The sequence below is a fragment of the Mus caroli genome, chromosome 12, assembly GCF_900094665.2.
Source record: "Mus caroli chromosome 12, CAROLI_EIJ_v1.1, whole genome shotgun sequence".
NCBI classification, from domain to species: domain Eukaryota; kingdom Metazoa; phylum Chordata; class Mammalia; order Rodentia; family Muridae; genus Mus; species Mus caroli.
The window spans coordinates 95,249,124-95,272,848 of NC_034581.1; the positions used below are offsets into that span (position 1 = coordinate 95,249,124).

The 23,725-nt window shown below is 39.7% G+C and overlaps 1 protein-coding gene across 2 annotated transcripts in view; it reads right to left on the reverse strand.

Moving 5' to 3' along the window:
- The window catches only part of Rps6ka5 (ribosomal protein S6 kinase A5), a 178,699-nt gene that overhangs the window by 85,329 nt on the left and 69,645 nt on the right, over window positions 1-23,725 (reverse strand). The window contains exon 3 of one of the 2 annotated variants that reach the window (XM_021178733.1): window positions 22,967-23,185. In XM_021178733.1, coding sequence (XP_021034392.1) covers window positions 22,967-23,185 — 219 coding nt within the window. Of the gene's footprint in view, window positions 1-22,741; window positions 22,771-22,966; window positions 23,186-23,725 lie in introns of those variants that run through there. The other variant, XM_029484482.1, reaches the window with a different exon arrangement.

Here is a 23,725-nt window from a genome sequence, read left to right on the forward strand (position 1 = left end):
TATATATATATATATATATATATATATATATATATATATATATATAGCTTCATACATGTACGAAGGTCGAAGGGCAACTCCTGGACCTGGATGCTATACCGGCCCAAGCACTCACACAAGGCCGTTTTCCTGAGCACTTGGTCAATCTACCCTTAAATGACCAAGTTTGGCACAGCTATTGTACTCTTTAACTGTAATTACAATTGAGCTGGTGGGCTTCAGAGCTTCAGAGCTGTAATAGGGAGCACTTTGTATGCAGCTGACTACCAAGGATATACTGAAACTGAGGCTCTGGGGCCTTCACACTTCAGTAGGCCAGATGACTCGAGTAAAATTCAAGCATGCCCACCTGGCAGTGCAACCACAAACCAGACAGAAAAGGAGTCTGGTGATAGCACTATACCAAGGTGAACCTCAGTTCTCTCAAAGGAGAGCAGTGAGCCCAGTACAATGGTAAATGTTTGTCCTTCGGCACTCAGAAGGCTGAGGCAGGAGTATCTTGAGTTCAAGGCCTGCCTAAATAACCTACCCAAGGAGAGTTTGAGGTAGAAAGACAAAGTCTCATCTCAAAACAACAACAGAAACAGCATCTGCACCAACTACTGCAAGCCAACTGCAGCCCTCCCACTTCAAAATGGTCAGTGATACCACAAGTAGTCAGTCCTCACTGCCCTCAGCGGCTTAGGGTTCTCAGCCTGTTAGCTCAAGGAAACCTGCTCCGGCACTGGCTAGGTGGATGAGCTTGCTGAGCTGGCCACAAATCCCATTTCACATTGGAGAGGCAATGAACACTTGAGCTGAGTAAGAACGGCTGCCAGAGTTACACACGGCCATCTGCCTGCTGGACTCTCGTCTGCCCGCAGTTACTTTCCTGATAAAACTATGAAAAATTTCATAAGTACTGTACTGACTTGTGGCACAATTTGTACGCCTGAGTTGTCTTTTGTTTGTTTGTTTTGTTTAAGCCAATGCTAGTTTTAGTTTCTTATTATATGAACACTGTAGGAATAGCATGTGATGTCTTAGTTTTTGCCTCTTTAATTATTAGTTTATACTACAATCAACAACAAAATAAAATCACAACAAACATGGACTGAGTGATACTGTCAGTACACACTCTTGCTACTGTTAGCTGCACAGAAGTCGTACCTTAATTCCCTATATTGGGGACAAAGTAAAAGCTCCTGAAAGGAACTCAATCCAGTGTCTAAGACTGGCCTGAACACCTAACTTACTGCTTCTGAGACTAGCCTAAGAATAGCAACTATAGACACCAGGCACTTATTTTATACTGATTCTGTTTAGGAAGGAAATACCTGATCCTCACAACACTATAAAGTAGGTACTATTACAGTAATATGATAGTCTTAAGAGAAAATACAGTAATTGTTAGAGGTAAGTGAAACGTGGAGGTTAAATAAACTTCTCAGAGTTATCCATCTGACTATGTGGAGAACAAAGATGACGAGACTGAGAAACACTGCTCCGTACCACTCGCTGCCTGGGGATCTCTTCTCCCCTCTCTGCTCTGCTGCTGCTTCCCTTCTCAGAATGCTGACCTTGCTGATCACTCTTAGCTAAACCTCCTGACAGCAACTATGCTACTTTGCAATATTTAAATTACTTAGGGTCATGTAATCTTCTATTTTGGTCACATAACTTCACTATCTTCTGTAAATTTAATTTTTTTTTCAAACTCTATTTTTTTTAAATTGTATTGTTCCTTTGTTTTTATTTTATTGAATTCGGCCCCAAATTTGATTATTTCTTGCTATCTACTTCTTTTTTTTAATTAGATATTTTATTTATTTACATTTCAAATGTTATCCCCTTTCCTTGTTTCCCCTCTGTAAACCCCCTATCCCATCCTTCCTTACCCTGCTTCTATGAGCGTTCGCCCCACCCACCCACCCACTCTCGCCTCATCGCCCTAGCATTCCTCTACACTGGGATATCAAGCCTTCACAGGACCAAGGGCCTCTCCTCCCAGTGATGGCAGATAAGGCCCCTTCAGCTCCTTCAGTCCTTCCCCTAACTCCTCCATTGGGGTCCCCATGCTCAGTCCAGTGGTTGGCTGTGAGCATCTGCATCTGTATTGGTCAGGATCTGATAGAGCCTCTCAGGAGACAGCTGTATCAGGCTCCTGTCAGCAAGCACATCTTGGCATCAGCAATAGTGTCTGGATTTGCTGTCTGCATGTAGGATGGATCCCCAGTCTTTGGATGGCCTTTCCTTCAGTCTCTGCTCGATTCTTTGTCCCTATATTTCCTTTAGACAGGAGCAATTCTAGGTTAAAATTTTGGAGATGGGTGGATGGCCCCATCCCTCAACTAAGGGGCCATGCCTAATTCCTGGATATGGTCTCAACAGGTTCTCCCTCTCCTTTGTGGGGCATTTCAGCTAATGTCATCCCCATGGAGTTCTGGGAGCCTCTGGCTTTCCTGGTATCTGAGACTCTCTGTCAAACCCTATTTTTAATGATGGCATTTAAATGCTTTAATCTCCCTTCTAGCCCACTACCCAACAGAGGTAGTAGAAAAGAAAGGATATGGGGGAAGTGGACCTGTTTAGAAATAGTTCTTTGGAGCAAACCCCATCTGTGTTGTCAGGAACTCAGCAGCTCAGCTCACAGGGATAAATCACAGTGATTCAAGTTTGGCAGAGTCAAGATTCAGCAAACACAGATCAGCAGCCAGCCAGGACTCAGCCAAATCGGCCCAAGTCAGCAGGAGAGACCATAGCCGACACCAGGAACATCAGAAGTTCTCAGCTGTGCCTCTCTCAGCAAGCAAAGATCAGCAAAGACTTGAGACCAACAAGTGTTGCATAGCTAGTTCTACCAGCAAGCCTCTCTCACAGTTGGCTGAGTACTAGTCAGACACCCTCCAGACATCACGAGTCCTCCACGGCTCTTGTCTTACCACCTGTCTTGCCTCAGCATGTGCAAAACTCCAAGTGTGTCTATCTCAGCTGACATCACTGTGCCAATCAGCCCGAGTCCACAGAATAGGCAAGAAGCTGCAGCACTTCACCAGAAGTTTTTTGGTATGTTTCTCTCTATGGAGTCCCGACAAACCCAGCTCAACTATGCAATGTAAGGCTGACCAATACATGACATGTGTGTTGTTAGCAAAGACCCCTCCATCAGGTGTCCTTTCACGTGCTTGCTTTAGCAGAGCATCCTTTCACCTGTGTCTGCTTCAGTAAAACCTTCCTTCACAAGTTTGCCTTAGCCTTTCACCTTGCTCTCAAACTGCTTCAGCGAAATGTTCTTTCATGTGTCTGCTTTAGGAACACATCCTTTCACTTGTGTCTGCTTCAGGAAAATACTCCTTACTGTATTTGCCCCAGCAAAACACCATCTGACTCAACTGACTTTCCAGAGAACCCACTTGTCCCAGTTAAATTTCTGAAGGCTCATTTGCAGTCAAAGAACCCCCGAGTAGACAGTCTATGGGGATTCTATGTAGGATTAAAAATGTATAGTAAACACTTAGTGTAAATCTGTTTTATGGAATCTTGGCTGGCTTGGTACTCACTATATAGCTCAGGGTACCCTTGAATTCCTAACAGTCATCCTAACTCAGCTTTCTAAGTGCTATGATTATAGGTGTGTGTGCCATCATTCTCAGATTAATTTTTCCCCCTAAAGCTGTGCTAAAGTACAATAATCAGTGGTAGAGTTTTAGGGTAGGAAATTCAAAGGCAGCAATTTGTGTCTTAGACTACTGAAAACAGAGCTGTGTGTTCTTGGAGAAAGAAACAAATAGGACTTGGCTTTGCCTACAAGAATGCTTGCAGACTTGCAAACCTCTTAAACTTGTCCTGAGATGTTATCATTTTAGTTTGTCTACCTGTGCAAACAGATAGATGAGAAATGGGTAAGAGAGAAGATCTACAGTCAATGCTTTCACTAGGGATTAGAATCTCAGATAGTTTACAACCAAGAGACATCGAATGTCCAGTTCTGAGAAATGATGTATAATCTATTATACTAATGTAACAGATACTACAATATATACATCTTTCTTGATACACTATTAATGGCTTTGGACAAAGTCCAAACAGCAGGAAGCTACAAACATGGGAAGCATGGTTTTAGAAAACTTGCATCCTGTTTTCAGGTACACAGTATGAGGGCCTGCAGGGTGCTCTCAAACAGTTTCTGCCTTTAGTCTAAGAAACTAAGAAAATAATCCTTTACTCCACACAGTGCTCCTAAATGAGGAAAGACTGAAGCTTCTCCTAGGATACAGTGTCTCAACTATAGCCTTATAAAAACAGAATGAAACAAGCAAACAAAACAAGCTTAATGGTACAACTTCAAACTTAACAAAACTGTCTAACAGTACAAAGAACCCCCATAAAAATCCAACACTCCTCTATTTGCTCATTTGCTGTAGAATTCTCTGCTTTTAACATTGTATCTTCCCTGAACCAGTTGAGAATACTGTTCTTTATTCCTAAAACTTTCCAGAGACATTCTCTCACATAACCACATCATAAAAATACCATTACTTTATCTAGACTTCCTGCTCAAATTTTGTCATTTGCCCAGGATTCTTTGTAGTGACTTTATTCCACTCTAAAATCCAGCTCAAGATCACACAACGCATTGGAAATTACATAAGACATGTGTGGATGCTTCCGCCATTCTTTTCTTACTCCTGACATCTTTAAAGAGGATACATCCTGAGTGTGCACTAATCTTCAATGTAGATTTTATATGATGTTGTCATGGTCATATGAAAGTAATAAACTCCTCAAACAAATACCAATGGATGACACCAGCTTCTTAGGTCACATGGGAAATACAGACGAGTTTCCCCAACACTAGAGTTAATTTTGATCATGCCATTAATTTAGTCATTCAAGTGCTGATTGTCAGTTTTCTCCACTGTAAAGTTACTATGTTTCTCCTTGTACTCAACTGGCAAACCATGAAGAAATGAACTGAGATTATGCAAAACTATCCTGCTTCTCACTAAACTACCACCCACTCATTTTAGTGTGGAGTGATGATTTTATAACTCTCTTTCCCTCTCTACGTCAGTATTATTCCACAAGGGAGAGCTTTGCTTCTGCCCCCATTACACTTTCTTCTTTATACCACAACAAGATGTTCTAGTTCCATCTTGTACTTTTCTCAACTTTATTTTGATAGTTAATCTGATGGATCACTATCTGCCAGCGATGGCACTAAGCACTTTACAGACATCAAATCATTTAAGTCAAACAGCTCCAGAAAAAGTGGGCTAGCCGAGGGCTGGGGAGATCAAGAATTGCACCTGACACTTTCAGTTAGGAAATGCCGAAGTTGTTTTCAAACAGAAAAAATTTTTAAACAAAAACTGCATGTTTACAGAGGAGTGGGTAAATAATTTAGCTCGGTTACAGTGGGGGTAGGAGAGCAGACTAACAGGAGATTGGTAGGAGAGGAGACAGGATGTCAGAGTGGTCTGAAAACCTGACTATGGAGTTAAGAGTATGTCATGGTTACTCCTGATTGGCAATTAGATTGAATTGAGATTGCACTAAAGCCCCCACCCCAAACCCCATATGTCTATGCAGTCTAATTATTAACAGTTTAACAATCAATTGATAAACTCAAAAATCCATATAAACTGTAGAAAGATGGTGCAGGGTGGGGCCTGGTAAGAGGAAATGTGTTGCTGTGGTCAGGTCTTTGTCAGGCATATCTTGGTCGTGCCCCTTCCTGTTACTGTTATGCTTCCTGGATGGTGTAAGTGAAGAGTATTTTTCTACTATGCCCTTCCACCATGACGTTAAGCCTTGCTACAAGCCAAGACACAGCGGAGTTGGCAAACTATAGGGTAAAATTATGAGTCAAAAAAAAAATCTTTCCCTTTTGAATTCAGTCATTTGTCACAGAGACAAAAAACAATTCTATTTAACATGCATTGTTCTGCTTCAAGTGAGTGAGCTTCTTTAAGCAATGCAGTGGCCTAAGTGTGATGACATGGTAAGAAGGCTTATTAAGTAGGAAGAAGGGTAAACTGGGAAAGATAAAGAAAAGTAACAAAAATAGACATTGCAGTTGTTTTCCACAATCTGTTACTAAAATAAATGTGCTTCTCCTGATGCACCAAAATAACCCAGGAGCTGGACACACAGATGCCACATTACTTCTTTAGAGGTCGGCCATCTCGCTCAAGTCACTTCATCTGTACCACAAAGGCGATACACCAATCCCTAAGGGCTGCCTGCAAAGACCTATGAGTTGCTATACTGAAAAATACCCAAAGTGGTGCCTGGTGGCAAGTAAATACTAAAGCAATCAAAAAGAGACTGTAAAAACAGTTGCCACATTCCTATCACACCCCACTCCTTTGTGATTCTGGAGGAAGAAATCTAAAATTCTCTGGCTTACAGACAACCTGCATTCTCATTCTTATAATATGTAGAGTAAGAAATGTTCTCAAAATATACTTTAATCTAGGTGGGCAGGTATTTGGTAGCTCAGATATCTAAAACTACATTGCTGAGTCACAAGATATTTACATATTAATTTAGTAAATACTGCCAATTTTTATTAAGTTGCTGTGGTTGGTAAGATGGCCCAGTGGCTAAGAGTAGAGAGTGTCCTTTTTTTTTTGTTTTTTTGTTTTTTGTTTTTCGAGACAGGGTTTCTCTATAGCCCTGGCTGTCCTCAAACTCAGAAATCTGCCTGCCTCTGCCTCCCGAATGCTAGGATTAAAGGCGTGTGCCACCACAACAAGCTTAAAGATGTTATAATCTTGTGGGTTTTTTTGTTGTTGTTGTTTTTTTTTTTTTTTTAAGATATATAGGCACACTGTAGCTGTCTTCAGACACACCAGTAGAGGGCATCAGATCTCATTACAGATGGTTGTGAGCCACCATGTGGTTGCTGGGGAATCGAACTCAGGACCTCTGGAAGAGCAGTCAGTGCTCTTAACCCCTGAGCCATCTCTCCAGCCCCTGAGTTTCCAGCTCCCACATCGGGCATCAGAGGTTCACTCCAGCTCTAGAGGTTCTGAATCCCTCTCTGAACGTTTTGGACACTGCATCCACATGCACACAATCACACACATATTTACTTCATTAAAAATAAAATAATTTTTTTCTTAAAGCTAGAAGTCATTTATATTCAACAGTGTGTCCAAAAAAAAAAACAAAATAAAACAAAACCCCTATAACTCTTAGGTGTCTTAATTTCTTTTCCTATTGCTGTGATAAAATACTTTGATAAATGCGACCTTAAGGAGAAAGGGTTTATTCTGGTTCATAGTTCAAAAGTGCTTGCTACCATCTGTAGTGGGGAAGTCAAGGTGACAGAACGTGAAGCACCTGGTCACAGCACATCCAATCACGAAGCAGAGGACAAATGCATACGGCTGCGCAGCTCACTTTCTACATTCATATGGCAGTCTAGGATCCCATGCATGGAGTGGTGCCACCCACAGTGAGTGTGTCTTCACATATCAGCCTAAGCAATACAGTTCCCCACAGGCATATCTGGAGGCTCATCTCCCAAGTAGATTCTGTTAAATAGGCAATTTGCACTAACCATCACAATCAACATCCTTATTCACTGTCGATCTATGACGCAGTCCCAAGATACAGATAATTTTAAGTAAATCTGAGTTTGTAGGCATTGGATCTGATAAATTTTCAGTGAAGTCGGGTAAGCTGTTGCAAATGGACAGAAAGACAGTGATGAAGCTTTAGGTATAAGAGATTCTATAAAGGCTCCTAGAAGGTAAATCTTTAAGATTCTTACCCAAAGATAAACTCTGAGCTACAGTACTAATCAATCCGGCATGACTGTTGCAATCCTGGCATAATGGCACGGGGCAGCATACTGCCTTCTGGTTGATGTAACAGCCTACCGCACAGGACAGCACTCTTGTCTAGGACGGTAAGCCCAGCCACAAAACCAATGCCATAGTCCAAAGGGGAGAACTTACTATTATTATTTTGCTAAACAGATATAATAAGAACTGCCTTTTATAGACTTATCTTTTTACTCATAGACTAGTGCAGCCCTCAGCAGAGGCCCTTTCTGTAGTGGTTAAAATACTAGGATTCATAACTGGTTACAAGTGTGGAGAATAAGTGACTATGGAGTGCTCAGCTGTTAAAGGAAGTGCATATCACATATACACAAACCCTCAATATTAAAGGAACACCACAGAAGAAGGGGCAAAAAGAATTTAAGAGCCATATTGGGGAAAGCTGATGTAAAACATCTTTTTTTTGTGCTTTTCTTTTTTTTAATTTTTAATATTTTTTATTACGTATTTTTCTCAATTACATTTCCAATGCTATCCCAAAAGTCCCCCATAACCTTCCCCCCACTTCCCTACCCACCCATTCCCATTTTTTTTTTGACCCTGGCGTTCCCCTGTACTGGGGCATATAAAGTTTGCGTGTCCAATGGGCCTCTATTTCCAGTGATGGCCGACTAGGCTATCTTTTGATACATATGCAGCTAGAGTCAAGAGCTCCGGGGTACTGGTTAGTTCATAATGTTGTTCCACCTATAGGGTTGCAGATCCCTTTAGCTCCTTGGGTACTTTCTCTAGCTCCTCCATTGGGGGCCCTGTGATCCATCCAATAGCTGACTGTGAGCATCCACACCCATGGAAGGAGTTACAGAGACAAAGTTTAGAGCTGTGACGAAAGAATGGACCATCTAGAGACTGCCATATCCAGGGATCCATCCCATAATCAGCTTCCAAACGCTGACACCATTTCATACACTAGCAAGATTTTGCTGAAAGGACCCAGATATAGCTGTCTCTTGTGAGACTATGCCGGGGCCTAACAAAAACATCTTCTGAACAGGACATGCCTTCTATATAAACTCACTGCAGCTGAGGTTCCCTGTACAAGATCAGAATCATCAAACTTTCATCGCAGAAGGAGGAAGAGTTTATGAGGCCTCACACCTCCCTGAAGAATTACAAAGTTAACAGTGGCTGGAGGAAGGAGTGTCACTCTTTGGTGGTATAAAGCTGTCTAGTGAGTAACTAGGCAGGCTCATGCAGAAGTCCTGCTCAGGTACAGTGGGTAACATGCCTAAGAAGACAAGACTATAGGAAGAAGGCTTCCTGGGAGAAGAAAGGATTCAGTGAAGAGGCTGGGAAAGTAAAGCAATGGGGGGAGAATAACTAAAATTCAGTATACACACCTTTGAAACTGTCAACATCCACAACAAACCCTTTAAAACAAGTAAGGAACCACAGTCTACAGGCTTATTCTGAAGAACAGATAACTTAAATCAAACTTTTCAAGGGTTTATTAAACAGAACCACCACTGCAAACAAAGTCTCTTGCTGTGAATAGCAAATATATAGTATTTATCCACTTGGTATATTTCAAAACTAAAAGGTCCGATTCTGCCGTATTTGTAACAACCTTGTCTCTGGAATTGCCTGTGCTGCTTGTGCAGGAGCCATATTAACCTCTGTACGCTTCCCATTTTAGCGTGTGTGCTGCTGAAGCAAGGACCCTCCTGGCGCTCTTACTCTCCCTGACAAGAAGCCCTTGTTGGAGCAAAGCGGGTAACTCCCTCTGATGAAAGGGAGCTGACATCTTTCTTTGGTAGAGCACATTCACAGGTTTCCGTTTGTACACACTACCTAATGTTGAGTACTGCTGGAACTACAGAACCGCTCCAGTGCAGTTTCCACTGAGGATGCAGTGCAAGAGCCACAGGTGGAGCCCACGAGCTGCTTTGGGGCTGCCGTGCTCACAGCTTCTACAAGCCTACTTGTGGGAGGGCAAGCAGCAGAGCTGACAGGCAAACTACAACCTCCTGCTTTCAAGGAAAGTCTCTCTTCTGCTTTCAGGCTCCAGTCCCACTTGCTTTCCTTTCTGTTTCTAGTTTTGTATGCCCACTCTTCACATGATGACACCTTGCAGCTCGTCAAACCCGCCACAGGGAGCCTTCTCTTGTGAATCAGCTGTATTTACTTAAAAGAAGGGATGTCTGACAGCAGTTCCTGTCTGTTCCGTGACATCTGCTACTACAATGCACAATGAACCATTGTTACTATCTCATCAAGCATCAACACCTTTGCAATTTCTGAGATAAAACTAGGACTCAAACATGAACTTCAATCTCTAAAACATCTAACTCCTATTGAAAAGGATGACACATCAGGACAAAACTGTCTACAAGACTGAGGTAGCATTTGTTAAAAATGTTCTAAATACATTTGGAATTAGCTTCTTTTATGTCTGATAAATCCCACTGATTAACCTGACTGATTATTAAAGTCAAAGATCAGCCAGTGTTTTGAAAAATCACCATTTTCAGAGACTATTAGAAGAAAAAAACTGTTTTGTACAGATTATTTTCCACATAGATTTTCAACTTCTGTTGAAATAATGAGCTCCAAAAACCAGAAAATAGATGAAAATGTTTTTATATTTCTTGTATCAGAACATAGGTAGAAAGAAACTTATATAAAACAAAAGTTGCCGGGCGTGGTGGCGCACACCTTTAATCCCAGCACTCGGGAGGCAGAGGCAGGCGGATTTCTGAGTTCGAGGCCAGCCTGGTCTACAAAGTGAGTTCCAGGACAGCCAGGGCTATACAGAGAAACCCTGTCTCGAAAAACCAAAAAAAAAAAAAAAAAAAGTTATTCATATTATAACATTTGGAAAAGCTGCAAGAAATACAAAAGGGGGAACATCAGATATATATGATGTCATATAGTTAAGATAAAACAAGGAACATAAGAAGCTATAGAACAACATTTTATAGAAAAATGTGACTTAACTGAACTAGAGACTTGACTCAGTCCGTAAATGGCTTGCTCTCTAAGTGTGAAGACTTGAGTTTAATCCCCAGAACCCATGAAAAAAGTCAGATATGGAGGTACACAACTGTACTCCTAGAGCTGGGGAAGTTCAAAACAAGAGAATACATATGGACCCTATTAAATCCCCAAGCTAGCCTAACTGATGAGATCCAGGTGCAGAGAAAGACCCTTTCTGAAAAGATAAGGTGAAGATAGATTGTGGACGACATCTAATGTAACAACCTCTGCCTTCCACATGTGTACACACACACACACACACACACACACCTACCTTTCAACAGGTGAGTTTAGAGCAAGGGACAGCAAATAATAACTCAGAGGGCAAATCTAGTCCACTACCAATTTATAATTAAGATCTTGCTGGAACTGTACTATATTTGTTTACTACAATCTATGGTCAAAAAGACTTGAAAGCCTGCAAGCTTAAAATAGTTACCATCTGGCCCTATACTGGTCAGAAAAAGTACTGCCTACTGACTTAGAGAATGGAAGATAGAATATAAACAAATGAGAGATAATTATAATTAAAGCTTATTGTGGGAAGCAATCATACATGCTCAATTCTGTTAGAAAATGCTAGTCTATTCCATAACTGGATACTAAAAACAAATGTCACAGATAGCATCTGGTAAGATACCACTATGATCACAATTATCTTATTTGGAGAAGCCTGTGCCAACCAAGCAAATTTTATCCCTCTAGAGTCAGCCCTGTCAAACATTCTGCAGTGAGCCAGATGATAGCCTTGACTTGAATCTCTAAAACATCCCTTAATACATTATGGATGGCTATAAATCTTGAATTAAACATCAGGAAAATAAGAGATAAAGAAACATCATAGAAACCGAACAACATGTCCTGGGGCAGGATTGAAAGATCTCAAGATATAAAATTAATGCAGAAAAGTGGAATCCATCAGCTTTAAGATACAGTAGGTCATGCTCACAATAGCAACAAATGATGGTATGTTCAATACTAATAAAGACAAAGGTAGAAAGATAATGTTAAAACATTCTTGACAATCTCAGTTGCAGATTCCTACAGACAAGGAAATACCATCTTCTTCAAATAACCAGTATCATCAAAATCTCAGTTTGCTCAAAGTTAAAATTTTTAATTCAAAGACAACCCAGTAAAACCACTAACAAGTTTTTCTCTCCCTAGAACAAGATACTTTGATTATAAGGGTCATGTTGTAAAATAACAGAAAAGATCCCTTCATAAAGTTCTCAGTATCATCAATAAAAAAACAAGGGATGTTGGAGAATTGGCAGTACAGACTACTAGAATATATTGTAATGCCTTGATAAAGGTATCACAGCACGTACAGTGCTTGGGCATTATCTAATAAGACAAACAGAACAGAAAGTCAAGAAATACATCCAGATACATCCACATGAAAAAGGCTGCAACTCAAGCCAGGGTAAACAATGAGCTCTCTCTCTCAATAATGCAGAAAAGCTGAGTGGCCATCTAAAAATCTAGACCCTTATTTCTTGTCATACTCAACAAACAAAAATTCCACATAGATCAAAGTTCTCTGAATAAAAACTAGACCCATGAAAATGCTAAAGAAAAAAAGAAATCAACAAATTCCTTTTAATCTTAAGAGACAGAGGGTCTTTCAATTATGATTCAAAACTAAGGCCATAAAGATAATTTTAAAAACAAATTCTACTGTATTTAAATTTTGATTTGCTTGATAAAAGCATTATAAGCAAAGTTAAGAAATGAAAAATATGCTAACAACTTATCACAAATAGCTAATCTTTCTAAGACATCCTAGAAATTAAGAAAAAAATGAGCAAAAAGTACAAATAAATAATTCTCAGAACCATAAAATGGTTCTTCAAGAATATATGAAGATGCCACTAGCCCAGGGAAGCAAGTAAAAAGAAAGTTGACCCTACAATGACACACCGTGATTCCTTGTTTAAGAGATCCACAAATATACAGAAATTTGGTGATATACTCCGAAGGAGTTGAAGGGGTTTACAGCTCCGCAGGAGGATCAACACTATGAGCTAACCAGTACCCCAGAGCTCCCAGGGACTAAACCACCAACCAAAGAGTACACATGGAGGGACCCATGGCTCCATTTGCATATGCAGCAGAGGATGGCCTAGGCGGTCATCAATGGGAAGAGAGGCCCTTGGTCCTGTGAAGGCTCGATGCCCCAGTATAGGGGAATGCCAGGGTCAGGAAGCAGGAGTGGGTAGGTTAGTGAGCAGGGGGAGGGAATAGGGGATTTTCGGAGGGAGACCAGGAAAGAGGATAACATTTGAAATGTAAATAAAGAAAATATCTAATAATAATAATAAAAAAAAGAAATGCATACTCTCATACAATTGAATGGTATTTGACACAATCACAGATGGTTAGAATACAGATTTTTCCCATGTGGCTTTTCTGTAGAAGTTGAGAACAATGGATGTGTAAGTTAAACCCAGAAGCATCAATAAGACGGCAAACAACAACTTAATGACCCAGCATTAGGGAACTGCGTGAGTACATAATGGAGTGGATGGAATACTGTGCAGAAATTTAAAAGAGCAAGGAAAATCTTTATGAATTGATATAAAGTTTACAGAACTTTTTTTGCTACATGAACCATCTGTTTTAGTATGTTGAAATCATATACTGTCAAAACACCACACAGAACATATTCACTTTTAAGGGAAAAATGTAAGAAGGTAATGAAGGAATCATATAGTCATCTACTAATCCAACTATAGCATTCTGAATTAGAAATGACCAGATTATAGATTTCTCCTAATGTTTTATAATATAAAATATACAGCATCTTCTACTGTATAGTCCAACCCCAATTGTCTAACTTCAATCTATCTAGCCTTTATATCTAACTTCCCAATTTCAACAGAAGAATAAGCTTAAAGACATAGGCAGCTATGAACATAGTGGAACCTGTATCTTTATTACATGTTTGAACATCTTCTGGGTATATGCCCAGAGGTGATATAGCTGAGTCCTTGGGTAATACTATGTCCAGTTTTCTGAGGAACCATCAAACTGATTTCCAGAGTAGTTGTGCCAGCTTGCATTCCCACCAGCAATGGAGGAGTGTTCCTCTTTCTCCACATCCTCGCCAGCATCTCTGTCACCTGAGGTTTTGATTTTAGCCATTCTGACTGGCCTTATTTATAATAGCCAGGAACTGGAAAGAACCCAGATGTTCTTCAACAGAGGAATGGATACAGAAAATGTGGTACATTTACAGAATGGAGTACTAATCAGCTATTAAAAACAATGAATTCATGAAATTCTTAGGCAAATGGATAGAACTAGAAAATACCATCCTGAGTGAGGTAACCAATAGCAAAAGAAAACACATGGTATGCACTCACTGATAGGTGGATACTAGCCCAAAAGCTAAAAATAACCAGGATACAATTCACAGACCACATGAAGCTCAAGAAGGAAGCCCCAAGTGTGGGTGCTTTGGTCCTTCTTAGGAGGAGAACAAAATACTCACAGGAGCAAATATGGAGATAAAGTGTAGAGCAGAGACTGAAGGAAAGACCATGCAGAGACTGTCCCACCTGGGGATTCATCCCATATACATTTACCAAATTCAGACATTATTGTGGATGCCAAGAAGTGCATGATGACAGGAGCCTGATATGGCTATCTCCCGAAAGGCCCTGCCAGAGCCTTACAAATACAGAGGTGGATGTTAGCACCCAACCATTGGACTGAGTGCAGGGTCCCTAATAGAGGAGTTAGAGAAGGGACTGAAGGAGTTTGCAACCCCATAGGAAGAACAATATCAACTAACCAGATCCCCCAGAGCTCTCAGGGACTAAGCCATCAACAAAGGAGTACACATGGCTCCAGTTGCATATGTAGCAGAGGATGGCCTTGTCATGCATCAATAGAAAGAGAGGTCCTTGGTCTTATGAAGGCTCGATAGATGCCCCAGTGTAGGGTAATTGAGGGTGGAGGAACACCCTCATAGAAGCAGGGGGAGGGAGGATGTGTTAGGTGTGTTTCCGGGAGGGAGGGAAACCGGGAAAGGGGATAACATTTGAAATGTAAATAAAGAAAATATCCAATTTAAAAAAAAAAAAAAAGACATAGGGAAGGAAGTTTTCCTGAATTAGTCAAACCATTTTTAATTTGTTACATCTGAATGCATATTTGTTTGGTAGATGACTACAAACTCTTTGCTGTTCCCCCTCAGTAAGAGATAAATCTAGGCGATCATGTGCTGATCGAATGACTGCCTGAGTTCCTGGATGAGCTGTGCCACCTCCACCAGTCTTCATGTGCTACTCTCAGACTGCCAGACTAAAGAAGCTGAATTGCTGTCCTCAAGGATGGAAAGTAGCCCTGGGGAGAAACAAGGTGGCCCAGCCAACAATAACACCAAGTATCAGATATGAAACTGTATCTACCATGGATCTTCTGACCAGTTAGCTCTTCTACTACATACCATGAAAATGAGAGCAGCCAAAGCAGTAGAGAAATGCCCTCCCCAGCTCCCTAGAATGATAAGAATTCTAAACATTCTAATCTAAAAAAGTCTAAATCATTGCTTAGATACTCCATTCAAGGTAGTTTATTTGACAGCTGTAGAATAATTCAACAACTGAGTATTGAAGAAAATAAAAATATATTAGTTGGGAAATGTCTTAGTCACTATTCTATTGCTGTGAAGAGACATAAGTAAAGCAACTCCTATTTTTTAAAACAGCACTTAATTGGGGACTAGCTTTTGGTTTCAGAGATTTAGTCCATTATTATCATGGTGGGGAGTATGGCAGCATGCAGGCCGGCACTGGAGTAATGGCAGAGTGTTACATCCTGATCCAGGGACAGAGACAGACAGGTATAGACTGATGGGCTGACTGACTCTAGGTCTGGCTTGGGCTTTTGAAACTTCAAAGCCCACCCCCCTCTCTCCTAGTGACACCTTCCTCCAACACGGGCACACCTATTGGAACAAGACCACACCTCCTAGTCCTTCCCAAATACCGCCACTCCCTGATGACTAAGCACTCAAATATATGAGCCTATGGAGGCCAATCTTATTCAAACCACCACAGAAAAGGCAGATATCACTAACTAATATAAATAAATAATTAATTAATTACACAAGATTCTCATTGATCAAACATACACATATTTTTAAAGACTTATTAGGCTATTCTAAGTCTTAACAAAAGGATACATATGCTTTCTTTACTTATGACAGTACTCTGTCCTGATAAATCCACTTAAGTTGAAATACTAAGTTGGAAATGCATTAAATATACCTAATATACTTAATAGCCTAGCTTAGCAATACAATGCAGCAGAGCTTTAGATGTGTTCCCCTTGTGACTGCACTGTGACTCAATGACACTGACCACATCACAGGAGAAGAGTGTCAAATATTGCTAGCCTGGTTGAGGGGGAATCAAAGTTCAGAATCTGAGAACAATTACTCCTGAATACATACTACTCTTTCACCATCCTAAAACTGAAGAACAAGAAGGCAAACTTTCAGTCAATAACTGTACAGTGTAAGGTAATAAAACTTCTTCTAATTCGGCCATCACTGGAAAGAGAGGCCCATTGGACTTGCAAACTTTATATGCCCCAATATAGGGGAATGCCAGGGCCAAAAGAATGGGAATGGGTGGGTAGGGAAGTGGGGGGCGCTATGGGGGACTTTTGGGATAGCATTGGAAATGTAATTGAGGAAAATAAGTAATAAAAAATATTAAAAAAAAAAACTTCTTCTATATAGTGTGTATGTGTGTGAGATACCTTTTCATAACAGAATTTTTTAAATGTGCTATTCTCTATTTGTTTTAAACATCTATGATATTTTCCTATAAGACAAAGCCTTAAAGAGTTAAACATGTAAAGACTTGTTATAACCTCACAGAAATACTAGATAAAGTCAGTTAATAATAACATAAAAAAAATATTAGGGATTTTAATGGTCTAACTGAGGATATCCAAAATTCATATTTTGAAGCCCTAGCCCAAGTAACTGAGAATGAGTTTATTTAGAATTTCAATGAGATCATTAGCTCAGTATCTTTACAAGAACAGGACTTATATAAAAAGAGGGCGGGGGCATCAGGGCCACACACGCACAGAGGAATGACCATATAAAAGAGGCAAAAAGAGGAAAGTCATCTATAAGCCACAGAGGACACCAACCCTGTCAACACTTGAATCCTGTAGTGACTAGAACTCTGAGAAAATAAATCCATGTGGGTAAGCAACCTAGCCCGTGATATTGTTAGGGCAGTCTTAGAGATCAACATAGGAACTAAGCATAACACCTTATTTGGAAATCCCTGGTATCAGAGTACTGCGAACAATAACGGAACCAAAGTATAGTGTATAACAATTCTTGTACTGAATATCTAGAAAGTTCAATTTTAAACTCAAATAAAAAAATGGCTTTCACCGTGGACAAAGAACAACTGTGCAAATAAATCTAGTGGACAGAATGGCATGTTTTTTACTATACTGAAACTTACTGTGGAAAGAAAATGTTGCCTGGGCCATATTCCATTCTTGGGTTGGTATAAGAAATATTTCCTTATTTTATTTGTATTTGATTATGGGATAATGCCTGAGATTAAAAATAATAGAAAATAAGTGATTTAATGGGAATTTAATCAAATTCCTATCTTCTTTTAAAAGTAAAATACAATTTATTTTTAAAAAGAGAGAAAACTGAAGTAGTTGCAATAAATAATAAAAAACAAAAGAAGAAGAGGGGATCCAGCCAGAAGAAAGGAGAGAGTATGACATCAGAGAGAAAGAGAAGGGCAGGGTATAATGCAATAATGCAGGATGGAGAAATCTAGACTCTTACCAGCTTTTGGTTCATGCACCTTATCAAAGTAGAATACAGACCACCGACTAGACAGGACCAGAAAATAAATACCCATGACATAAAATAATCAAAACACTAAATGTACAGAACAGAAAGAATATTAATATTGCAGTATCCTAATTAACAAAATGAAAAGGAAAATATAACAATAGAACCTGAGGAAATCCAAAAAAAATCAACAGATCCTACTACAAAAGCCTATACTGAACACAACTGGAAAACTTAGATGAAATGGACAAATTTCTAGACAAATACCAGGTACCAAAGTTAAATCAGGATCAGATTAATGATCTAAACAGTCCCATATCCCCTAAAGAAACAGAAATAGTCATTAATAGTCTCCCAACCAAAAAAAAGCCCAGGACCAGCTGGGTTTAGTGCAGAGTTCTATCAGGCCTTCAAAGACCTAATTCCAACTTTCCTCAAATTATTCCACAAAATAGAAACAGAAGGTACTCTACCCAATTCGTTCTATGAAGCCACAATTACTCTGATACCTAAACCACACAAAGATCCAACAAAGAAAGAGACCTTCAGACCAATTTTCTTTATGAATATCAATGCAAAAATACTCAATAAAACTCTCACTAACTGAATCCGAGAACACATCAAAACGATCATCCATCATGATCAAGTAGACTTCATCCCAGGGATGCAGGGATGGTTCAATACACAGAAATCCATCAACATAATCCACTATATAAAGAAACTCAAAGGCAAAAACCACATGATCGTCTCATTAGATGCTGAAAAGCATTTGACAAAATCCAACACCCCTTCATGATAAAAGTCTTGGAAAGATCAGGAATTCAAGGCCCATACCTAAACATAATAAAAGCAATATACAGCAAACCAGTAGCCAACATCAAACTAAATGGAGAGAAACCTGAAGCAATCCCACCAAAATCAGGGACTAGACAAGGCTGCCCACTCTCTCCATACCTATTCAATATATTACTTGAAGTCCTAGCCAGAGCAATTAGACAACAAAAGGAGATCAAAGGAATACAAATTGGAAAGAAAGAAGTCAAAATATCACTATTTAAAGATGATATGATAGTATATATAAGTGACCCGAATAATTCCACCAGAGAACTCCTAAACCTGATAAACAACTTCAGTGAAGTAGCTGGATATAAACTTAACTCAAACAAACCAATGGCCTTTCTCTACTCAAAGNATAAACAGGCTGAGAAAGAAATTAAGGAAACAACACCTTTCACAATAGTCACAAATAATATAAAATACCTTGGTGTGACACTAACTAAGGAAGTGAAAGGTCTGTATGATAAGAACTTCAAGTCTCTGAAGAAAGAAATTGAAGATCTCAGAAGATGGAAAGATCTCCCATGCTCATGGATTAGCAGGATTAATATAGTAAAAATGGCTATCTTGCTGAAAGTAATCTACAGATTCAATGCAATCCCATCAAAATTCCAACTCAATTCTTGACAGAGTTAGAAAGGTCAATTTGCAAATTCATCTGGAATAACAAAAAACGTAGGATAGCAAAAACTATTCTCAACAATAAAAGAACCTCTGGTGGAATCACTTTCCCCAACCTCAAGCTGTACTACAGAGCAATTGTGATAAAAACTGGTACTGGTACAATGACAGACAGGTAGATGAATGGAATAGAATTGAAGACCCAGAAATGAACCCACACACCTACAGTCACTTGATCTTTGGCAAAGGAGCTAAAACCATCCTGTAGAAAAAAGACAGCATTTTCAACACATGGTGCTGGCTCAACTGGCAGTTAGCATGTAGAAGAATGCTAATTGATCCATTCTTATCTCCTTGTACAAAGCTCAAGTCTAAGTGGATCAAGGAACTCCACATAAAACCAGAGACACTGAAACTTATAGAGGAGAAGGTGGGGAAAAACCTTGAAGATATGGGCACAGGGGAAAAATTCCTGAACAGAACACTAATGGCTTGTGCTGTAAAACCAAGAATCAACAAATGGGACCTCATAAAATTGCAAAGCTTCTGTGAGGCAAAAGACACTGTCAATAAGACAAAACGGCAACTAACAGATTGGGAAAAGATCTTTACTAATCCTAAATCCAATAGGGGAATAATATCCAATATATATAAAGAACTCAAGAAGTTAGACTCCAGAAATTCAAATAACCCTATTAAAAAATGGTGTACAGAGCTAAACAAAGAATTCTCAACTGAGGAATACCGAATGGCTGAGAAGCACCTAAAAAACGTTCAACATCCTTAATCATCAGGGAAATGCAAATCAAAACAACTTTGAGATTCCACCTCCCACCAGTCAGAATGGCTAAGATCAAAAATTCAGGTGACAGCAGATGCTAGCGAGGATGTGGAGAAAAAGGAACACTCCTCCATTGCTGGTGGAATTGTAAGCTGGTACAACCATTCTGGAAATCAGTTTGGTGGTTCCTCAGAAAATTGGCATAGTTCTACCAGAAGATACAGCAATACCACTGCTGGGCATATACCTAAAAGATGCTCCAACTTATAATAAGGACACATGCTCCACTATGTTCATAGCAGCCTTATTTATAATAGCAAGAAGCTGGAAAGAACCCAGATGTCCCTCAACAGAAGCATGGATACAGAAAATGTGGTAGATTTTCACAATGGAGTACTGCTCCGCTATTAAAAACAATGAATTTATGAAATTCTTAGACAAATGGATGGATCTGGAGGATACCCCATCCTAAGTGGGGTAACCCAATAACAACAGAACACACATGATATGCACTCACTGATAAGTGGATATTAGCCCAGAAGCTCAGAATACCCAAGATACAATTTGCAAAACACATGAAACTCAAGAAGAAGGAAGACCAAAGTATTGATACTTTGATCCTTCTTAGAAGGGGGAACAAAATACCCATGGGAGGAGTTACAGAGACAAAGTTCGGAGCAGAGACTGAAGGAAGGACCATCCAGAAACTGCCCCACCTGGGGATCCATCCCATAAACAACCACCAAACCCAGACCCTATTGCAGATGCCAACAAGCGCTTGCTGACATAGCTGTCTCCTGAGAGGCTCTGCCAGTGCCTGACTAATTCAGAAGCAGATGCTCACAGTCATCGATTGGACAGAGCACAGGGTCCCAAATGAAGGAGCTAAAGAAAGTACCCAAGGAGCTGAAGGGATCTGCAACCCTATTGGTGGAACAACAATATGAACTAACCAGTACCTCCAAAGCTCATGTCTCTAGCTGCATATGTAGCAGAAGATGGCCTAGTCGGTCATCAATGGGAGGAAAGGCCCTTGGTTCTGTGAAGGTACTATGCCCCAGTACAGGGGAATGCCAGGACCAAGAAGTGGGAGTGGGTGGGTTGGGGAGCAGGGGGAGAGGTGAGAGGATAGGGTATTTTCAGAGGAGAAACTAGGAAAGGCAAGCCCATTAGAATAACCCTGACTTTTCCTTCTGAAAGCCAGAAGAGGCAAATGAATGTTCTAACAACTTCTGAAAACACATACATACAAGCTCAGACCAGTATCCCATGCAATTATAATCCACAAAGAGAGAAAACCTTTTACTATAAAAAACAAATGTAAGCAATCTCTGTTCACCAACCAGCTCTACAGAAAGCACTTGAAACAGAAAAAACTCAAAGTACTTAAGTCTTATTTTACAGCAACAAAACAACTGTAGGAGGTCAAGGGGAATACAAACAAGAAAGGAAGAAGTCAAAGAATCTTTATGTAGATGACATGAATGTACACATAAGGGATGCTAAAGACTTTATCAGCAAACTTCTACAATTCATAAACACTTTCAGCAAAGGAGCAGGACAGAAAAATAACACTCAAAAATCACTTGCTTTCCTATACAAAAATGATAAACAGACTGAGAAAGAAATCAGAGTAACAGTAGCTTTCATAATAAACTCAAAAAGATCTTAGGATAACTCTAATCAAACAAGCAAAAGACCCGTATAGTAAAACCTTGACGATATTGGAGAAAGACATCAAAAGATATAAAGATCTCCCATGCTCCTGGATAGGATTAATAGTGTGAAAATGGTCTTTTGAAAAACAGTGTGAATGAAAAAAAAATGATCAAAATATAATGTATGAAAAAAATTTAACAAAACAAATATAAATAGTCACTTAATACAGTGGATGTACACAGGAGGCAGAACACAGGGCCAGTTGACACTGGAACAATGGGAAGAAGATGAGGTTGCTAGGCACTCTGATAGGACATGAGTGATTGTCTTATACTCATATATAAGATTTGGTATTCTTAGTTGATGACAAACAATGCACAGTTAGCCTAACATGTAACTTCATGGCAGAAAAATAACTCCAAATTTTAGATAATAAGAGCATATAATAAAATTGCCACATACATATTTAAAAACTCTTACAACTAATCAATAAATGGAGACAGCTTTGTTTCACCAAAAGAGAGCAGACTTTACACTGGGTCAGACCTGAGTCCCAATCTTAACTTTCAAGAGTATACAAGATATGCAAGCTCAGTACATGCAGCTTCCAACACCTCTACATACTGGAGAGGGGCTCTTGTAGGGCCAAGGGATCTTGCTGGGAGTCAGATATGGTGAAGGTTAAGTAACAAGAACATACTCTTGACACTTAAATAGATACTGCTTCCAGAGCAACATGCAATTCTAGCTTATCTAATTCTCACACCAATTCCAGGAGGAAGTTATGATACATATCTGCAAATAGTACCGTGAAATCTGCAACTATGTCAGAGTGCGACACTCAGAGTGTTGGCATTTACTTCTAGTAGGACCAGAAAAGTGTCCCATTTTTCTATGGCACTATATGCTGGGGCTTTCCCAAAGATCATAAACAACAGGCCAAGGAGGAAAGGAAAGGATTCAGAAAATACCTATGGGGAATGAAAGGGTTTAGGGATTAGCAGGGTACTCCCTTTATATTCAGGCTTCCCACCAGAACATGAAGAGTAGCCCCAGAAATACCATTCTGTTTATGTTTTCTCACTATCAGCTTCCATAACTGTCCCCTGTCAACCCAGACCTGTGCAATCTTGAGAACTAAGTACCAATCAGGGCCCACAGGGCTGTCAAGTTCCTTACTCTGGTTGGATGCACACTGAGTAATCACGGAGTGTGGAATAGAGGTGTACAAAGTTCTTCATGCTGGGGTGGGGGAAGAGTCTTCACTTCCAGAGCAAGATGCTAAAGGAAATGCCACCACAAAGAGAATGAGAGGCAAAACAATTTCATTAAGTCCAAACTATGCTGCCTCAAGACCTAAAGAAAAATGTTCTCAGAGAAAGTATGACAACAATGGACACTTACCTAAGATGAGATGAAGCTTGGTCTCTGTCTGGAAAGCATAGTGCAATGTCACCAAAAATGGTGACTGTCTAATGTGCTCCAGAACCTGTCGTTCTGTCCTTGTATGCTCTGTAGTTTTAGCCTTCTGAACTATTGTTGCCTTTTTTAAAACCTTCATAGCATACAGCTTTCCAGCATCATGGCCGCTTATTTTACGAACTAGAAATACTTTCCCATAAGCTGAAAAAGAAAAGAAAAAAAATCCCATAAGCTGAAGAAAAGGAAAAAAATTAAAATACCACATTGGCAGAATAGTATTTTATGGAAATAAAATTAATGCTCTCAGCCAACACATACAAACACTCATTCAAGGGAAAAACATGCTTGGTGCTATTTCAAATAGTTCTTTGATAATTTATTTAGCCTTTTGCCAAACATATTTCTAGCTCTAGCCCTCAGTATTTACATATCTAGCCACTTCTGATGAAGTTCTGCTTTCAATCTAAATGTTATTCTCTCCTCAATATTTTTAGGTCTGAGAAAGTAACTGTTATTATGGCCAGCTAACCAGCCTAACTCAGGAACAAGTAGAACATTTTAGACATCAGATAAAACACTGAGGTATATAGGTATATATCTACCTCTGGATCAATCTATCTTTCTTTCTGTTTTTCTTTTTTTCTTTTCCTGAAAGGGTCTCAGTATGTTCCACAGCCTGGCCTTGATGTTAGATCCTTCTACATAAGCCTCCCAATGTCTGAGATTCTAGGTGAATATCAT